At 37.0% G+C, this 19,016-nt stretch overlaps 2 protein-coding genes across 2 annotated transcripts; one reads left to right on the top strand and one right to left on the bottom strand.

Moving 5' to 3' along the window:
* Nucleotides 1–2,008: 2,008 nt before the first annotated feature.
* On the top strand, nucleotides 2,009–15,100 carry map2k1 (mitogen-activated protein kinase kinase 1). Its single transcript, XM_082181587.1, has 11 exons — nucleotides 2,009–2,413; nucleotides 10,237–10,447; nucleotides 11,155–11,301; nucleotides 11,782–11,859; nucleotides 11,981–12,032; nucleotides 12,131–12,255; nucleotides 13,263–13,470; nucleotides 13,586–13,650; nucleotides 13,768–13,826; nucleotides 14,244–14,289; nucleotides 14,385–15,100. The coding sequence occupies exons 1-11, from the start codon at nucleotides 2,331–2,333 to the stop codon at nucleotides 14,496–14,498; spliced, it is 1,188 nt and encodes a 395-aa protein (XP_082037713.1). The 5' UTR covers nucleotides 2,009–2,330; the 3' UTR covers nucleotides 14,499–15,100.
* On the bottom strand, nucleotides 15,086–18,888 carry rpl4 (ribosomal protein L4). The gene is made up of 10 exons (XM_082181588.1): nucleotides 18,746–18,888; nucleotides 17,819–17,990; nucleotides 17,537–17,643; nucleotides 16,877–17,015; nucleotides 16,541–16,665; nucleotides 16,327–16,456; nucleotides 15,984–16,140; nucleotides 15,663–15,746; nucleotides 15,321–15,441; nucleotides 15,086–15,246 (listed from the first exon to the last, which is right to left on the bottom strand). Exons 1-10 carry the CDS (start codon nucleotides 18,746–18,748, stop codon nucleotides 15,151–15,153), a joined length of 1,134 nt encoding a protein of 377 aa, XP_082037714.1. The 5' UTR covers nucleotides 18,749–18,888; the 3' UTR covers nucleotides 15,086–15,150.
* Nucleotides 18,889–19,016: the final 128 nt, after the last annotated feature.

The raw sequence follows: 19,016 nt of genomic DNA, 5'->3' as shown, positions 1-19,016 counted from the left end.
CCGTAGCTCCACAAGACAAGACAATGCAGACAATAAAAGATCTTAGATAATCTATGCAAGTAAATTCCTAGATTCCAGATCTACACTGAACATGTACTGAATAAAAATGACCTTCTTTAAAAAAATTAAAGGACGAGACCATTTATAACAGTGGATCAATTTCAGCTAATAAATATCATTTTCTGTTTTTGCTTACTCTTTTTCAAAGTTATGCATCTTTAATTTGACAACTCTTCAATTTTAATAATATCTGCAGTTCCTAAGAGGACATGATTTCTTGCATACCTAAATGCAGATTCAGTAATTATCCAGATCTGCTTTTTATGAAATCACAGGGGGGAGCCTATCAAGAATGCTGACAGAGCAAATCTGCCTGTTGCAGTGAATTGAGTAAATTGCTGATAAATTATGCTTATAGTTAGAAAAGGCTTTAGTTTACTGTTTAGTGTTTACAATGTACAATTGTTAAGAGTCAAGACAGACGCAGCTAAATGCTTATTCAGAAATGATGGCTAAACATTTATTTATCATGCTTAGTAGGCCTGGTAATGCACAAATGACCTTAGAATTAATTCTCTATTTGACATTTTTCATGAGAGTACAGATGGGAATAATCTATATTGTATGCTTAGGAATAATATCAACCACAAAAGCTATAAAATGTGCAGTAGATGAAAGGACGGTATGAGCAGAGATAAGTAATTAGGCTGAATCTGGACTGGTTCCGGCATGAACATAGATAAATGCTGAGAAAGACAAAACTTGGAAGGAGCAAAAGAGATGCATCTGTTTACTAAGCTGCAGACAGATTTAAGGCCTTGAGGAGTGTAGAGAAGATTTGTATACATCTATGTTTAATCTCCAAATGGGGCTGGTTGCCCTTACTGTAAAATGTTATTTGAAAAAATATTTGTCCATTTTGTAATAGATCTTTGATCTTTATTTTCGATAGTATTGTATTGTATAGGGACATCATTCTGGAATTGTTTTTATTTTCTGGTGGACATGTCCATCTTGCATGATAATAACGGTTACACACAGTGAGACATAATATAGACATGGATCTGACTTTTCTCAACCAATATGTTTTTTTTTCTCTTTATAATTTTAAACTGGTTAAATTGTGTTTTTAAAATAATTTTTCATACAAAATCAATCAATAGAGTTGAACGAAACCAACTCTTAAATGCATCCTTAAATAGGTCCTATATAGCGACAAAAGGCAACAAATCAACCATTATTTTCAAAGAGTTAAGGATGTAAGACCATCAAAAAAAAAATATAACGCAGAATGTAATGTGTTGGTTATATGTGATTATTTTATTATGTATGTACATCTAGTCCAGTGTAAATGTGCTTCACCACAGGCACAGGCTTCTGCTTTTCTATTAAAATAACACTTTTATGGAAGTTATATGAGCTGTTTGTTTTGCAGCAGGGACTTTTCACTTTAAAGTCAATTCAAACTTGTAATAGTCAGTTACTTCCCAACTGCATGAGACCTGAATGGCAATATACTATAATAGTATATTGCCATTCCGGTCTCATGCAGTTGGGAAGTAACTGACTAGTAATAGTAATAGTATTACTATTTAATACTTTTCTACACACCTGGCTGTATCATCTATTGCCAGGGTTTTCAACCAGGGAAAGATCTGCAGGGGGTCCACAGAGAAGAATTATCATAAACGATTATGAATAAACAATAATTAGATCAGACAAGAATAAATGTGATCAAACTTTATAGCTTTTTATATAGGAGGTCTGAAAGTCTGGCTGTGTAAAAGTTGTAAATATGCTATCAATTATTTCGAAGGTCTATATTCTGATACATAAACGCATAAAAAGTCTGGATGCTGACGATAGATTGTTGAAATTTCTTAGTTTTAATTAGCAGGCAGGCTTATTGAAAATAAATCTGGCGTAATAAGGCATTCACACCAGCAGATGGAGTCCTTCTCCACACGCGTTCATGCTGTCCGGAAGACAGATGTAAATATTTTCATGACGTAAAGACAAGAGACAATCTCACAGTACCCATCCTCTACAGTCGTCCACCTCTAGAAATACTCCGTTTCTCCGTGAATAATCTATTCTTCGAAACAGCCTTCGTCCTTCCTGTCAGAGGACCACGCGAGGTGGTCGCTGACAGCATTCTGTCTTTATTTATATATTTATTTTAAAGCAAACCGCGATTGGTAGGGTGTGATAGGCTATTCATAGCTTATGCATCATTGCTCTGTGGGCGAGTTGGTGTAGTCTGCGGATCAGATTGCTCCTGTTTGAATTTTTTCTTTTCACTGCCGAGAAGCCAGCTATCAGGATTCATCATGCAAAAAAGGAGGAAGCCAGAGCCGATCCAGCTGAACCCAATTCCAGATGGGAACGCTGTAAACGGAACCGGGGCCACAGAGTGAGTTGGCGTCAGTCTTACGATGCCATTTCATGGCGAATAAGCTATTAGAAGACTTCACGTTCACTTTAAGTTGCTTAGGCTAATTCATGGATTGTTTGGCTCCTTAAGAATATTGTTTGACACTAACAGGAATACTTCATAGATTTGGCATTGCTTAATCTGATTTATTGGGCATTCAATTGTGGATATTTTTAAGGGTGGGTGTGTTGGTGTTTGCAAGTGTCAACAGAATTAAAGCCCACGAATGAATTGTAAGGTCATTATTAGTTGACTTACATAATACCACAAATGGGGGGTCATTTTACAAAATTGGGTGACTTTTTAAATTTAATAAAGTGATTTTAACTGTCAAATTTTAAACATTCAATCAGATAATGTCAAATCAAGTCACCTTGCTTTATACAAGACAGATTGTTTCAAAGCAGCTTCAAAGTACTAAACAGGAAAATGCCGGTCATATAAACTTAATCAAATATGAGACAAATTCTGCGGTAAATCAGCTTTACAGAAAACAACAGTATCATTATTCAGCTTAAGTCAGTTCAGCATTGATTCAGTAAAGTTTAAAAACTTCATAGAGTATAAAATGACTACAGAAGACAGTAGTATCATTATTCAGCTCAATTCAGTTCAATAAATTCAATAACCGGTGTTGCAAAATTTGTCAATCAAGAAAGTTGAATCAGCTAAAGCAGCTCTGCAAAAAACTGGTGTCATCATCGTTCAAGTGTTAGGGCTGTCAAATTAATAATATTACTCAATATTAAGTCTTTACACGTTAATAAATTGCATTGGGCCATATCAAGCTAACTTAATAGATTGGAATGTTGGAATATAGCTATGAGACTTGTAACAGGTTTGAGGATGCTAGGGGCGGTTTTAGTTCACAGTATTTCTGTTTTCATTATTTATCAACAAATAAATGCTGCCTTGAGCATAAGAGACATCTTTTGACCCCAGTATATAGTGTTATTGAATGTTTTTTTAGCTGTGCTTAGAAAAATGTCCATTTTAACACAGTAAAAGATGGCCTCAGTTATGTATTGTTAGTCATTTTAATGAGGAACACACTGTTTGTGGAATGACCCATATATCAGTGTTGTTTAGTATCCATCAGGTGAACATAAAAGTGCTGCATCTCCTGCCACTAAGATCAATGAGAATAGCTTATCACATTTGGACAGAGCAGCCAACACACACAACACTGCTGTCCTCTAGTATGTGGTTCAGACATAAATTAGTGTAGAGGCCACAACTCTGTGTTTTGTTGATCCTGATGGATATGTTTAATTAATGTCACAGCATTCTCTGAGCTCAAGTATCCACCAGTTTATCTCAGTATGTGATTACGGAGGATTTTTAAACTGACCACCATATAGATACAAGTGATGGCGTATTGATTTGTTTGCCTGCTTCACATCCCCACAGACAGATATGGTGACAGTGAGGACCACCTCTGTCAGTGCTATACCTTCGTTTGGCAGACCTGTGATTTTTTTCCTCTTGATGTCGAGCCAGTGGCAATCCTCACAGCCTGAGCCAGTGGTGCATGTCATTGCCTCTTGTTTCGTCGGGCTCATTTGAGGGCTCAGACACTTTCCCCTCTTGTAGTCTCTCCATTTGGCATTAAGAGACTATTCATTATTTGAGGATAAAGTTTCAGTCTGGTATATAGAAAATGGTTATTATTTCTACATAAATAAGAAGTATTAGCTGTGCTATAATAGTGCTGCAGAAGTGATGTTTGGGAGAATGACGGTAAAGTACAATTACATTCCTTCCTGAAGAGCAGGACAGGCTGAGGCGAGCTCGCTTTGGAATGTGTGTGTGTGTGTGTGTGTGTGTGTGTGTGTGTGTGTGTGTGTGTGTGTGTGTGTAGTGGTGATTCAATCCTGTGGAAGTCAGTGTTATTGAGGGAGGCTCAGTGGAATGTTAAATACTGTGACAACACTTTTTTCCTAGAAGTTTCTGCTTTAAATCTGTCGTGGAAAGAGTGCTGTTATATTCTTTTCTAAGTTCCTGCTTATCGCTTGAGAAGAACTTCATATGCATCACCTCTTTAATGCATTTACTAATTATGTAAATTAGAAATATGAATGCAATTGTAACTGCCTCCAATGATGAGTAAATTGATTTACCAGTCATAAATATTATCTTAAGTTTTTTAAGACCGGATATGATTTTCTTCTTCGTCTTTTTTGTTTTGGTGACTTAATGCAAACCAATATTCTACGTTCAGTGTGTCTCACCACATATACATTACCGTTCAAAAGTTTGGGGTCTGTACGATTTTTTAACATTTCGAAAGGAGTCTCTTATGCTCACAGAGGCTGCATTTATTTGATCAAAAATGCATTATAAACTGTAATTTAAACTACAGTTTAAAATGAACGTTTTCTATTTTAATCTATTTAAAAATGTAATTTATTCCTTTAAATTGTTATATTCTAATAGGCTGATGTGGTGCTCAAGTAACATTTCTTATAATCAATGTTGAAAACAGCTCAATGTTTTTGTGGAACATGTAATAGTATACATTTTCATTTTCGCTTGTGTCATTCATATTAGAAAAAAGTGTCTGACTTGCAATATGTTGTATTTATGTATTGTATGTATGATGTCCAAATGACTAGTAACCTTGTTTTAGTAATTTGCCAAAGCCAGTTTTACTTACATTTGGCACTTGGCTATGCTAATTTTGTATGCTGCCAATTTTGTTTCATCTCTCTCCATTGGCAGCAGTACCTCTGCTGCTATTGTTTCCCATGAGCTCTATGCTGCATTGTGTCTTTTCAAGATAATAATCAGTAGGAAACCACACAATGTTACAGTGTTACACAATCACACCACTCACACACCATGGCACCATCTGCTGCTCTCCATTTTACTTAAGAGCACTGCTGGGTGTATGAATGCTCTATAGTGCATAAAAAAAGAGCTTGATTATTCCCATACATTCCCTACCTGTTCCCTAATTCTCTTCTTTTAATGTGCTTATGTCTGAGTTTAAATTGATGACAACACAGATGTATCCACAGGAATGATTTATGGAGCGTATAGTTAAATATTGACCACAGAACATAATCTCAGGTTTTGTGCACCTCCCTAGCGGAAAAATGGTTTGCTTCTGTCTAACCTCAGCTGATCCCGGCGCTCCCTAGTGTTTACATTCACATTCCAAGGTACGACATGTGAAGTTGACCACTTATTTCCTGTGTTTGATCATACTGTATCCACACACACATCTTCAAAAACGCTTGAAAAAAATGGAATTGAAGTTATGATTCTTTCAAGTACTCTTCTTGGGCCTTCAGAGGCTTTTCTGTGTTTGAATCTCAAACCATAAGTAGCTTATGCAATTTTGTATCTTTTCTCAGAAAGAATTTGCCCTTTTTGTGGTGTATCAAAGGGTAGACTAAATAATTCACTGCATAGTAGGATTGAATTATTTATTACTTCGTTCCAAACCCATAAGACTTTTGTTCATTTTCGGAACACAAATGAAGATATTTTTAATGAAATTTGAGCGATTTCTGTCCCTCCATAGACAGCTTCTCAACTGACATTATTTGTGTTCTGAAGATGAATGAAAGTCTTGCGGGTTTGGAACGACATTATGGGTGTAAGGTTGCGTCCGAAATCGCATACCCTTTTGAGTAGGTACTTATTTTGAATTAGTAATCACTTCACGACCACTAAAAAAAATATGTTCTTAATAGCATGAATGTGTGTAGTATGATGGTAATGTGGACATTCGGGATGTTGTCATTATCATGTGACCTACCAGGGTTTCGTCACTTCACTGCCATTCATAAATCCTCTCTCGTGGCCTCATGGGATAGTAAAGTGTCCATCGGATGCACACTTCAGAATCTCACTAGAAGAAGTAGGTCATCCGGGTACTTTTTGCCTAATCTTTTATGAGTACTGTGAATTCGGACATACTTCTTTTGTCACATGCTGTTTTTCGCCTACTATATTGTAGGGAAGAATGCGATTTCGGTTGCAGTTTTCCTACCTATTTGGCAAAAGGGAAGGCAACAGCTCTATTTCTCTGTCATCGGGTAGCACTGATTCCCCCCCCCCCGTTGAAGTACCCTTTTATCATCTGAGTTTTTTGTGATGTATTGAACAATGTTGTCAATTTTGCTGTTATGCATTTTATTAACCAATTTTTCAAATTATAAATAATGAATTTGTTATGCATTTTATATGTAGTTGTCATTGTGTTCCAGAAATGATTCATGTTGTTTTTATTATAATATAATAAATAAAGATAATCTTCAGATATTACTGAAAAATAAAAACCAAGCAAAAAATTAAACATGGTAAATTATAAACCAAATTAAAATGTTACAAAAAATTAAATGTATCTTTTTTTGTGATGGGGCAAAAAAAAATGTTGGCATGGCATTGGCAAGTAAAAATTTGAACTACTGGTCTGACTAGGCCAGCAAAAAAAAAAAAAAAAAATCTTGCAGTGGAATCACTCTGGATATGGAGTCATTGTTCGCCCTCCTACATGCAACACAAGTTCCACAAGTATTTTTCTCCACTCTGGCATCTTGTGCGTCCTTCACCATTATCACGTCTCCACCACAGCTCATCCACGCCACCCACTTACACCCACACAGCAGCCTCGTAACCATGGTTATAACTGGCCTTGCTGTCAAAAATGAAAACACTTTGCCTCGTTCTGCATATAGATTAGATAAAGACATCCTGGAGTACTTGCGCTGCTCTCATCCACCTGAGTCGTGCTGTCTGTCCTGGAGCAAAGCGTGTTGCAATATGTTGCGGACTGATCAGCACGGTTTGATGTAAATTTATGTGTGAGTGTCAATTATTGTGGCCTGAAACATTGTTCAGCAGCAGGACAACATGTTTTCCATCTGAATCGGCTCAATGCTTAAAAGCCCTTGAGGCTCATAGTGTCCGATGGTTCTGAAAACATTCATTTTAAGATACAGCCGCATCACAGATGTTTGCAACGTGTGGCACACAAGCTGCATGAAAAGTTATGTTTAAATAATTCATAATTGGTATCAACATCATAATCGTAAGACTTTTAATTGGTTCGTTTGAAAAATCCACTTGGTAGATGCAGTTAAGCCATGGTGAAGAACAGTGGTGTTGAAGGAGATGCAGAGAGGATGGAGAGCAGAGGGTCACGGAAGTTCACTCTTCCAGCAGAAAGCTAAGGAAATACATCACCATGACAACAGGGCCAAGGGAAAGGCTCTCGCATGCTTAGAGGAACTCACTGTTTCCTCAAACAGAACTTTAGGAAGAAGATGTTATAAAGCCTTCCCACCACTTTGTACAATAGCATATTCAATATTTCTACATGTTTTCTTCCTTAAGGATGGGAATGTGTTTCAGCATGCAATAATTTGTCTTCTTATGTTTTTACTTATCTCTAAAGAGGAATCCTTCTTGTAGATTGACATTAATGTTTAACAAAAAAGCAGGAATAAAGGCCCATTCACACTAAGAACGATAACTATAAAGATAACTAGTAGCCAGTGTTGGGCAAGTTACTTAAAAAAAGTAATTAGTTATAGTTACTAGTTACTTCTCACAAAAAGTAACTGCGTTAGTAACTGAATTACATCATTACAAAAGTAACTAATTACCAGGGAAAGTAACTATTGCGTTACTTAAATTTTTTTTTAAAAAGTTTAAATATAAGAAATTTCTTGGATACCCCCAATATGAAATGTTAAATGAATGAAATTGACACTAAATAGAACATCTTATTATTATAAAACATTGTACACTAATCTACACTATTTTAATGTTGCTGTGGGACAATGTGAGAGACACCTATTAATTTAAATATTAAAATAGTATCATTACTATAGTGCAACAATAAAACAATAGATGGTTTAGAACTTTTAATATTTATTGCACAGACCACAACTGGCCAACAAATAAGTCTAAAAATAAATTATGCTTCTTAAGAAATGTACCAAAAATAAATAAATAGTAGCCTAATAAAAATATACATACACTAGTGCATATAATTAAAATGATAAAACTCACACACCTTTACAACTGGTAGACATTCTGTATAGCCTACTTGAAGTATTTTCTTCCTCACAATAGTAAGTTTAACAAAAAGAGCTTTCAATATAATACTGAACAATGTATCAACATAAATAATAATAATACAATATAATCTTTTGGGGGTTTATTTTTATAACCTACAGAGAACGTCATTATCAGAGGTTATTTTAGCCAAATTCTAGTCGTGTTTGCCGCACGTGCTCACAACCTTCAAACAAATAGGCCTATGTTTGAACGTTCCCTGCAGGTTATTTTGGAGTTTATGTTATATAAACTAATTAAAACATTGCATATGATACCAATATGCTACAGAGATTATTCAAATGCTGATATGTGTAATTTATTTATAAATAAAGTATTTATGCTCGGACACATTCGGTCTCTGTCGCGCACTGTCGAGCGCGTTCTCGGACACACTCGGTCTCTCTCGTGCACTGTCGAGCGCGTTCTCGGACACACTCGGTCTCTCTCGTGCACTGTCGAGCGCGTTCTCGGACACACTCGGTCTCTCTCGCGCACTGTCGAGCGCGTTCTCGGACACACTCGGTCTCTCTCGTGCACTGTCGAGCACGCTCGCGGCATTCGCCTCGCTTTTGTCGAGTCCCGCGCCTCATAAACACTCACACACCAGAGAAAAAACTTTGCAGCTCCCATGGCTGAGAGAGAGCCTACTCGGATGAAAACCGCTTCAGTGAGCTCAATTAAAGTAACGCCGCATTTTTATTGACAGTAACGGTAACGGCGTTGTAATGGAGGAAGCAGTAATTAGTTAGATTACTCGTTACTGAAAAAAATAACGCCGTTAGTAACGCCGTTTATTTATAACGCCGTTATTCCCATCACTGCTAGTAGCATCCACATATCATTCTGTTTATTCTAAACACGGGCTTGTCTGCCGCTTTAAATGCTTGAGCTCGTTACAGCAGGATGGATTCTGATTGGCTGTCAATGTTTTTATCGTTCATCAGCTGGATAAAATCTGAAAGTGATTCCATCTATATCGTTTTCTCGGTGCCGTTATCGTTATAGCTGTGGTGTGAACTCTGCTATTCTTTAATATTGTGAACGATTTTATATACTATTATATAATTTATTCTTAATTTGAAATGGCTTTTATTTTTATATTTTCAGTTTTCATTTTAATTTGTTTTTAGTAATTTTGTTGTTAGTCATTTTGTCATTAGTGTTTTTTTATATTTCTATTTAGCTTTAATTTATTTTTATATAATTGTTTGTGTAATTTTAGTACTTAAACTTCAGCTTTTTTTCAGTTAGATGCCAAGGCAATATACATTTTTTTTCAGCTTATTTCAATAAATGAAAATTATTTTTAATAGCTTAAGTTTTAGTTCACAATAACGAAACTGCACTGTAGTTTGAAAAATGGAAAAGGTGTCATGACATGATGCAGTTTTGTTCTGTTTATGTAATCAAACATACATTAAAAATGTAATGCATCTAAAAATATGATGACTTGAATACACATATCCTGTGATGAGCATTTATTTATATATTGAATTAAAATTCATTTTGAAAGTTTTGAAAAAAAATATGTCAGGGTGATTCAACTGTTGAAGAAAATTCATTACATATTTAAAAGTATGACATTTTTGGAAGTAAGAACATTTTGGCATAACGAAATGAATAGGGAGGACCACTGCAAATTCTCATTACTGTATTGATTTGTTGATTAAGCCATTTAGCTTCAGCATTTTAGAAATTAAATTCATTTCTGTCTGTGTTTGTGTTAGAACAAATCTGGAAGCTCTGCAGAAGAAGCTAGAGGAACTGGAACTGGATGAGCAGCAGAAGAAACGCCTGGAAGCTTTCCTTACCCAAAAGCAGAAGGTTGGAGAGTTAAAAGATGATGACTTTGAGAAGATTTGTGAGTTGGGTGCAGGCAATGGAGGAGTGGTCTTCAAGGTCTTACACAGACCCTCAGGCTTCATCATGGCCAGGAAGGTAAGTTATGGTGAAGCAAACTTTATATTTCAGTTTCAGCTTCAAGTTTGTAAGAAAGGTCACTGAAGTCCATTGATTGTCTTTTCCAGCCTTGAATCGATCAGATGCCGTTTTAGAGCTCAGCTTCAGCTATTCATGTCATCATGTCTTTTTATAGATTGGAAGACTTTAAGAGATTGCAGCAAAAAACCATGACATTCTGTTCTTAGCATGCTGAATGGATACTATATGCTAATTGCATTTGAGTCAAATAACACTTAAAAAACGTGTCCAAGAAAAGACATCTACTATTAAAGCCAAATTACCAGTAGTCCACTACATACTGTGATGAAACAAATGGTTTTAATATGAGAGCTCCCAGGGAAGAAAACAAGCTGAACTCCAAACAACTCATTTACAGCATACATGAAACAAAGAACTGACAGTATGCATGCAGAGAAGTAACTCCTCCTTATCAGCTAACTGTATAATGCAGACACCCCTGGTAATTACAGAGAGCCTGGTAGAGCCTGGTACTGAAGGAAATTAATGAGGCTTCAGAATTATGCTTTGTACTGCACTTATTAAGACAAAATCGCAACATGGTAAACATCAGGATGAATGTTAAACATTAAATAAAGTCAAAATATGTCAATGTTTCTTCAATTTCAGGGGTTGGTTTTTATTAAAACAAACCTATTTTTTCACTTTTTCTTATTTTCATGTAGTTGATCCACCTCGAGATCAAGCCAGCGATAAGGAATCAGATCATCAGAGAGTTGCAGGTGCTGCATGAATGTAACTCTCCCTACATAGTGGGCTTCTACGGGGCTTTCTACAGTGATGGAGAGATCAGCATATGCATGGAGAACATGGTACTGTGTCCTCTCTCGGTGTCAAACATAATACAGAGGAAAATGAGAGAGTTTATCTAAATATATTAAGTTCAGTAGTTTACGGTCAGTAAGATTTTAATAATTTTATTTGTCAAGGATCCATCAAATTTATTCAAACTGATATTTCAAATAAATGCTGTTCCTTTTACTTTCTATTCATCAAAGAATCCTCAGAAAGAAAAAAAGTATCATGGTTTCAATGATACCAAATATTAAGCAGCGCAACTGTTTTCAACATTGATAATAATAAGAAAAGTTTCTTGAGCATCAAATCAGCATGTTAGAATGATATTTGAAGGATCATGTGACGATGAAGACTGGAGTAATGATGTTGAAAATTAAGCTTTGACATCACAGGAATAGATTACTTTAAAATATATTAAATAGAAAACAGTTATTTTAAATTGGAATAGTATTTCACAACTGCTGAATATATATCCATCGAATTCTTTTTTTTAGGATGGCGGCTCCCTGGATCAGTCCCTGAAGAAAGCAGGCAAGATCCCAGAACAAATACTGGGCAAAGTTAGCATTGCGGTCAGTATCTCTGTAACCTATCTCAAAAATATCCTCGATCTCTTGTGGACTGTTTCCAAAAAAATAAGGCTGAAGTACAATGCTCTATGTTTCTGGACCTGTTTTCTTTCCATTCATGCAGGTGATAAAAGGCCTTTCCTACCTGCGGGAGAAACACAAGATCATGCACAGAGGTGATTGGAGTCACGCTATCTCAAACCGTCATTTGTTCATTTACTCTTTCTGTTGACACAGTATTTACTGAAGGGAAGACCTTTTCCTTTTCTTGCAGATGTTAAACCATCCAACATCCTGGTGAACTCGCGTGGTGAGATCAAGCTGTGTGACTTTGGTGTGAGCGGACAACTCATTGACTCCATGGCCAATTCGTTTGTGGGCACCAGGTCCTATATGTCTGTAAGTTTACATTCTCAGCAAAAAAAAAAAAAAAAAATCTATATCTATCTATCTATGTCTATCTATCTGTCTATCTATCTACCTATATATATATATATATATATATATATATATACCTGTCTATCTACCATCATATATGATGATTTGATGCTCAAGAAACATTAATTATTATTATCAATTATTATTATCAATAGTTTAAAAATTCTTTGATGAATAGAATGTTCAAAAGAACAGCATTTATTTAAAATAGAATATTTTCTAACATTATAAATGTCTTTACTGTAACTTTTGATCAGTTTAACTCATCCTTGATGAATAAAAGTATTGATTTATTTTATTTATTTCCCCCAAAAATAAAATAAAAATTCTTACTGACCCCAAACTTTTGAACGGTAGTGTTTAGTGTTACAAAAGCTTTAGATTTCAGATAAATGCTGTTCTTTTGAACTTTCTATTCATCATAGCATCATGAAATAAAAATGTAAATAACTGTTTTCAACATTGATAATAATCATAAATGTTTCTTGAGCATCAAATCATCATATTATAATGATTTCTGAAGGATCATGTGACACTGAAGACTGGAGTAATGATGCTGAAAATTCAGCTTTGATCACAGGAATAAATTACACTTTACTGTATATTCACATAGAAAACAGCTATTTTAAATTGGAATAATATTTCACAATATTACTGTTTTTGTTTGTATTTTTAATCGAATAAATGCAGCCTTGGTGAGCAGAAGATACTTCTTTTAAAAACATAAAAAATCTTACTGACCCCAAACTTTTGAACGGTAGTGTATATATATATTTTATTTTTTATTTCTACAACATAATTAGGTTCTAGATTATTTGACATTGTGATTATTTCCTCAATATTTAATTTGGAGTATCTCAGAGCAGCCATTTGTTTGTTCAGGCTCCTGTTTTTCATCATATCTCTTCCTGTATGATAATGTTAATTTCCTCTCCGTATGATCCCTGTTTTTCTGTGTCCATCTGTAGCCTGAACGCCTTCAAGGGACTCACTACTCTGTCCAGTCTGACATATGGAGCATGGGTCTCTCTCTAGTGGAGATGGCCATTGGACGCTTCCCTATCCCACCACCTGATGCCAAGGAACTGGAGCAAATCTTTGGTCAGCCCCTCGAGGGTGACCCCTCCGCCAGCGAGGCCTCCCCTAAACCCAGGCCCCCTGGTCGACCCGGCGGGTGTGAGTGGCTTTTTACCATCCTATCTGCAAGAACATGTACAAACTGATCAATTATGTTTAAGGTGTTTCTGACTATAAAACATTTGATTTATTTTTTATCTGTTTGTCCTGTCAGCATATGGTCCAGACAGCAGACCTCCCATGGCGATATTTGAGCTGCTTGACTATATTGTCAATGAGGTAAGTTTAAAGTGGTACTTATAAGACCACTAAACAGCTTTATGGCAGTGAATTAATTAAAGTGAGGATTAATTGGCTGCTTCACTTAGGCTTAATGGAGCATTTTTCCTTTTTCAGCCACCTCCTAAGCTACCAAGCATCTTTGGTGCAGAATTTCAAGACTTTGTTAACAAATGGTAAGCAAAAACATAATGTTATTTGCATTTAGTTTTATTCCTGTAGCTCACCTATTAGAGCACGACACTAGCTGTGCATGTTAAGGTCATGGGTTTGATTTCCAGGCAACTAGGATACTTATAAAATGCAGTGCACTGAAAGCTGCTTTGGATAAAAGCATATTCTAATCTAAATGCACAAATGCTTCTTCAGTGGAGCTTGCTGCTCCATCTGGTGGTTGAACTAAAAAACAGTTTGAAATCTGTTGCCGTTCTACGGAGCCCCTAAATGGACATGGCAAAAAAAAAAAAGAAAAAAAAAAGGGAGATTTGCTCTCAAAAGTATTGTTACTTCAAGAAACATTTTGCATCCCATCTAATCAATATTTTGACATTTTTCATACTTTATTTCTCAATGTGTTTCCTTGTTTTGCTTAGTTTAATCAAAAATCCAGCAGAAAGAGCAGACCTCAAGCAACTGATGGTAGGAACAATCCTTTTCTATCAGTTCTCATATACAGATATTATTTTCTATTGCAAGAATGCACCTCATACATCTAACATAATTGTCTTTTTCAGGTCCATGCCTTCATTAAGAACTCTGAGGCAGAGGAGGTTGACTTTGCTGGATGGCTATGCAGCACCATTGGGCTAAATCAGCCAGCAACTCCAACTCACAGTGTGGGAATGTGAGAGCAGCCATCTTTTTCTAAGCCAACCATTTAGTGTTTCTTCTCACACAACATCTCCAGTTCCACCCTGAGGCCAACAGTAAACTGCTGTCTCCTGAATCCACCCCCACCTTTTTTTAAATGTTGTCTTGAGTATTAACAAGCATACTGCTGTAATTAACAATGCATCAACCTGATGGGGGCTTGAAATCTGTTCTGTCAAATACTGTTTGTTAAACGCTTTGATCAATAAGACTTTTTTTTTTAACAACCAAATCAATGTCATTTTGATTGCAAAAGCTATCAAAAGGCTGACACACTGCACAGGAACTTAAATGCAAAGGATTCCCCTCTAAATATGAACTTATCAGGATATACTTTTTACATTTTCAGCTATCCCTGAAGTGGTTACATCATTTCATTGTTATATTTTGTATTCTGCTTTATTTCAATATGGTGAATGTGCGGTCTTTAACTCAAAGTGAGAGAAAAAAAAAAGGTAATTTAACTTATACAAACTTATATATTATAATAAGAGATTTATTTAACATGACAACTGATTGAATGTGGCAGTGCTTAAGTGGTATGCAGTGGATTAAAAAAGACAGATTTATCAATTTTCAACAGTTGTTTTATTTGAAAAGCATTTGTGAACTCCAGTCTGTTTATGAGCCCTAAGCTTGAGCCGGAGCCGGAGCAGCTGCCGGCTTCTGGGCCTTGGTCTTCTTCACAACCCTCTTCTTCTTGGGTTTCAGCATCTTGGCCTTGATCTGCACAGAGTTCAAAGGGTTAGGAATTGCTCAGCTAGTGATTAGACAAGAGACTTGGTCATGAGGGAACTTACATCAGGGTTGTGTTCCAGGATAGCACGGCGACGTGCAGTCTTGGCGTATGGGTTGAGCTTCAACATCACTCTCAGGTTCTTCAGAGGGTTCTTCTTAAACACTCTGCGATTAATTTTGCGGCTGCAATAAAATTAAATAAAAGTTACTCGACTTGTACTGTAAGCCTTTGAGATTCAAAGCAAGATGGCTCGTTACTCGACTTGTACTGTAAGCCTTTGAGATTCAAAGCAAGATGGCTCAGAACTTCCATTACAATCAGTGGTCAGAAACACGGACCAGAAGTAGGAATCTCATCATTGCAATATGTTGGCAAAATGACAGTCAAAGTAACCAAAACCTACTTAGCAGGACGAAGTGCCTTCTGGACTTCCTCACTCTGGATGATTCTGTGCAGATCTGTGGTGTTCATTTTGTGCATGGGCAAGCTGGAACATGACAAGAACGTAAGTCCACAAGCTTGTGTTCAATATCTACACACATATACATGCATATATAAAAAATGTTGCGCATTTGAACAAGTGCGGATTCATTCCACCATATGCTGACTCAGAACTTAAAATGTTATCATTGTGTTCATAAACACGGACTAAGTACAAGTTCATCACTGTTGTACAAAGCACAACCAGAAAAGGATAAGATGAAAGGTTAAGGTTACAACTCACTTGTAGTCAACTTTAAGGGAGGAAGCTTTGCGCCAAGTGCCGTACAGGTTATCCAGCTTGCGGAAGGCACCCTCGGTCCAAATGCAAAAGCGTCCGATGTGTCCACCTGGAGCCAGCTTTAACAGGTCCAGTCTGCTTACGGACTGCAGTGTGACGCCTGAGTAAAAAAAAACAACCTTGTTAATGATTTTACATCTAGACAAATGAAATCCATTGTGTTCAATTAGTCAGAACTTCCACTAAGATCATAGAATTCATAAACACGGACCTAGAAGTGGACATCATCATATATTAAGTGTGTTAAGGTTGAGGCAAATGTCAAATACAAGATCACTTTGCGTACCAGGGATGTTTCTGAAAGCTCGTGTCACACCGTTGTCTTCGTTGTAGATGATGCATGGTCCTTTACGCTGGATACGCCTTCGGTTCCTCATCTTACCCTTACCGGCACGCATGCGCTGAGAAGCATAAACCTGGAGACCAGAAATACACAAAATATTTAATTGTGGTAAACTGCAACATTTTCAGTCAATATCAAGAGTTTGAGAGTAGCTCACCTTCTTGATGTCATTCCATGCCTTAAGTTTCTTCAAGAGAAGCACAGCTTCCTTAGTCTTCTTGTATCCTTCAACTTTATCATCAACGACAACTGGGACTTCAGGAATCTCCTCAATGCGGTGACCTGAAACATTTGTCATTCGTCACAAGTCAGGGAAACAAAATAAATTAAGTTTAAGTATGGTCATTTTTTAAATATTCTATATTTGTTACTATTCTCAGCTTCTGAAAGGGAAAAACCAAATAGTTTTGATTCGGCCCTTCTGCAAACGGAGGATTCTTTTGCACTGAATTGAGCAGAATGCTCAAGCATTATGAAGCACTTGTTCGCTCACCTTTTGCCAAGACCAGGGCAGGCAGAGCAGAAGCAGCCAGGGCAGAGCAGATGGCGTAACGCTTCTGGTTAACATTGATCCTGCGGTGCCAACGGCGCCAGGTCTTTGTGGGGGCAAACATGCGGCCACCACGACACATCTACAGCGGAGTCAAGGGTCAACATTTCCCACTAAACGCTCGTTCACACCAAACGCATGTTCACACCAGAGCAAATTTGTTAACATCTTTCAGACCAACACAAACATTTTCATGTTGTCAAAAAAAATAATAATTGTACAATCTTTCATCACAATTCGCAGAAAACTGCAATGTAAGATCTGTGCTTTTGGTCAAATGCCCAGACCAGCTGCTGTAACAAAACAGAATACTAGAGAAAGTCAGTACTTGGTGAATGTGCTTTTCTACAAGGCCACTTGATTTACATGCTCATTCAACCCATCTATTGCTCTTTTCTTGGTGTGAACAGCCCTTAATACCCAAATATATATGTGAACTTGCTCAGACTCAGAATATTCGTCAACCTTCCACACCAGCATAAGACAGCAGGCAACTGTCGCTGTGTGTAGAGTCGGACGCAAATTACACCATCACAGCAAGGGTTGCTTACAATCAAAGATTTGACAAGTTCTTCAAGTAAATAGCGAGTTAGTTCAGGATACATTTCCGAAAGCACCCTGTCCGGAGCGGTGGGTACCACCACCGCGCACACGGGGGATACGGGCCACGGCTCTTCCTGTGCCCCAGGATTCGGCGCTGGTCTGGTGACCTGAAATGACACATCTTTTGGAGTTATATTTGATCACATCATAACAGTGAAATATTTCAGACACAGACCAAGTCTCATCAGAACTTCCATCATAATCAGTTGTCAGAAACACGGACCGAAGTGGAATATCATCATTGAAGCAACGTCTTAACTCTGGATTTAAAACAGCACTCACCGGCCTGTTCGCTTACAGCATAGGGCTGGCGCTTGTTCTTGCGCATGTTGGTGTGCACAAAGTTCACAACATCAGGGCGGATGGGAGCCCTGAACACTGCAGGCATGACCACATTTTTGCCAGTTGTCTCCCCTTTCTCGGAGTAGACCGAGACTAACGGTCGGGCACAAGCCTAAAACAAAAAAGACGTATGAATAACTTCCACATATTTCCAGGTTTATTCATTAGTTAGATATTTTAATCTTGCTCAGTCTTTGTTTTCATCAACCTCTTGTGCCAGCATGAGACAGCAGGCTACTGTCACTGATCACAGAGTAAGACGCAAATTACACCATCATAGCAAGAGCACCATTTTTAATAAAGAAAATTAAACCAGTAAATACAGTGATAAGTGATGTGAATTAAAGTAACAGTTCAGCCTAAATAAAACATGTGCCATCATTGACTTACCCTCAGGTAGCTTGTATTACTTTCTTTTAATATTCATTTTTTGTTAGCAGGAGGATGAAAAAACGACAAACTGTCGTTTTAAAGTGAACTATCTTTAATATTTAAAGATCCAAGAGCCAAGCGTCTGCGGCTCAATAAAACTAGGCCACAACACGCAAGTTGACATTTCCAACAATGTTCTTACATGTGTTGTCAACTTGGCTGTCAAATTCTACTGGATCACAAAGTGGAGCTCTAAAGAGAATAAATATGTGTTCTTTATAAGCACGTCTGAATATTGGAGTCAGCTTCCAAATCATGACTACTACACGTGCATACACGCCGCACTGAATCAAAATGGCTGCCGAGATTCGCTGTAGTGCGAGGATAATAGCTAACGCCTAACATTTCATCCAAAAAACAACTCATCATGACGTACATACACGCAAAACAACGAAATTAAGAATCTTTATTGAAAAAAGCATTCATTGGGCTCACCATTATAGTAAGTTTTCACGGCACGCCAGGAACCACGGTCCTAACTCGATGGCGGCCACGGAAGAAAAGGAAGAATGATGCACTACACAGGCACTTGCATATCCATCCGACACACGTCACTTCCGTGTCGGTGGTTTCATAGTAGCCAATATCTTATTTTATTAATTTTGATCTAGATATAATATAAATATTAGTTTTAATTAAATCATTTTAAATCATCATTTATTATTTATTGACAATGAATTGCAATAAGATAAAAGAATAAAAGTGG

Source organism: Leuciscus leuciscus (genome assembly GCF_965113295.1).
Source record: "Leuciscus leuciscus genome assembly, chromosome: 10".
Classification (NCBI taxonomy): Eukaryota; Metazoa; Chordata; class Actinopteri; order Cypriniformes; family Leuciscidae; genus Leuciscus; species Leuciscus leuciscus.
Note: the sequence above shows the minus strand (reverse complement) of the source record. Positions and strands in the feature narration are given on the sequence as shown.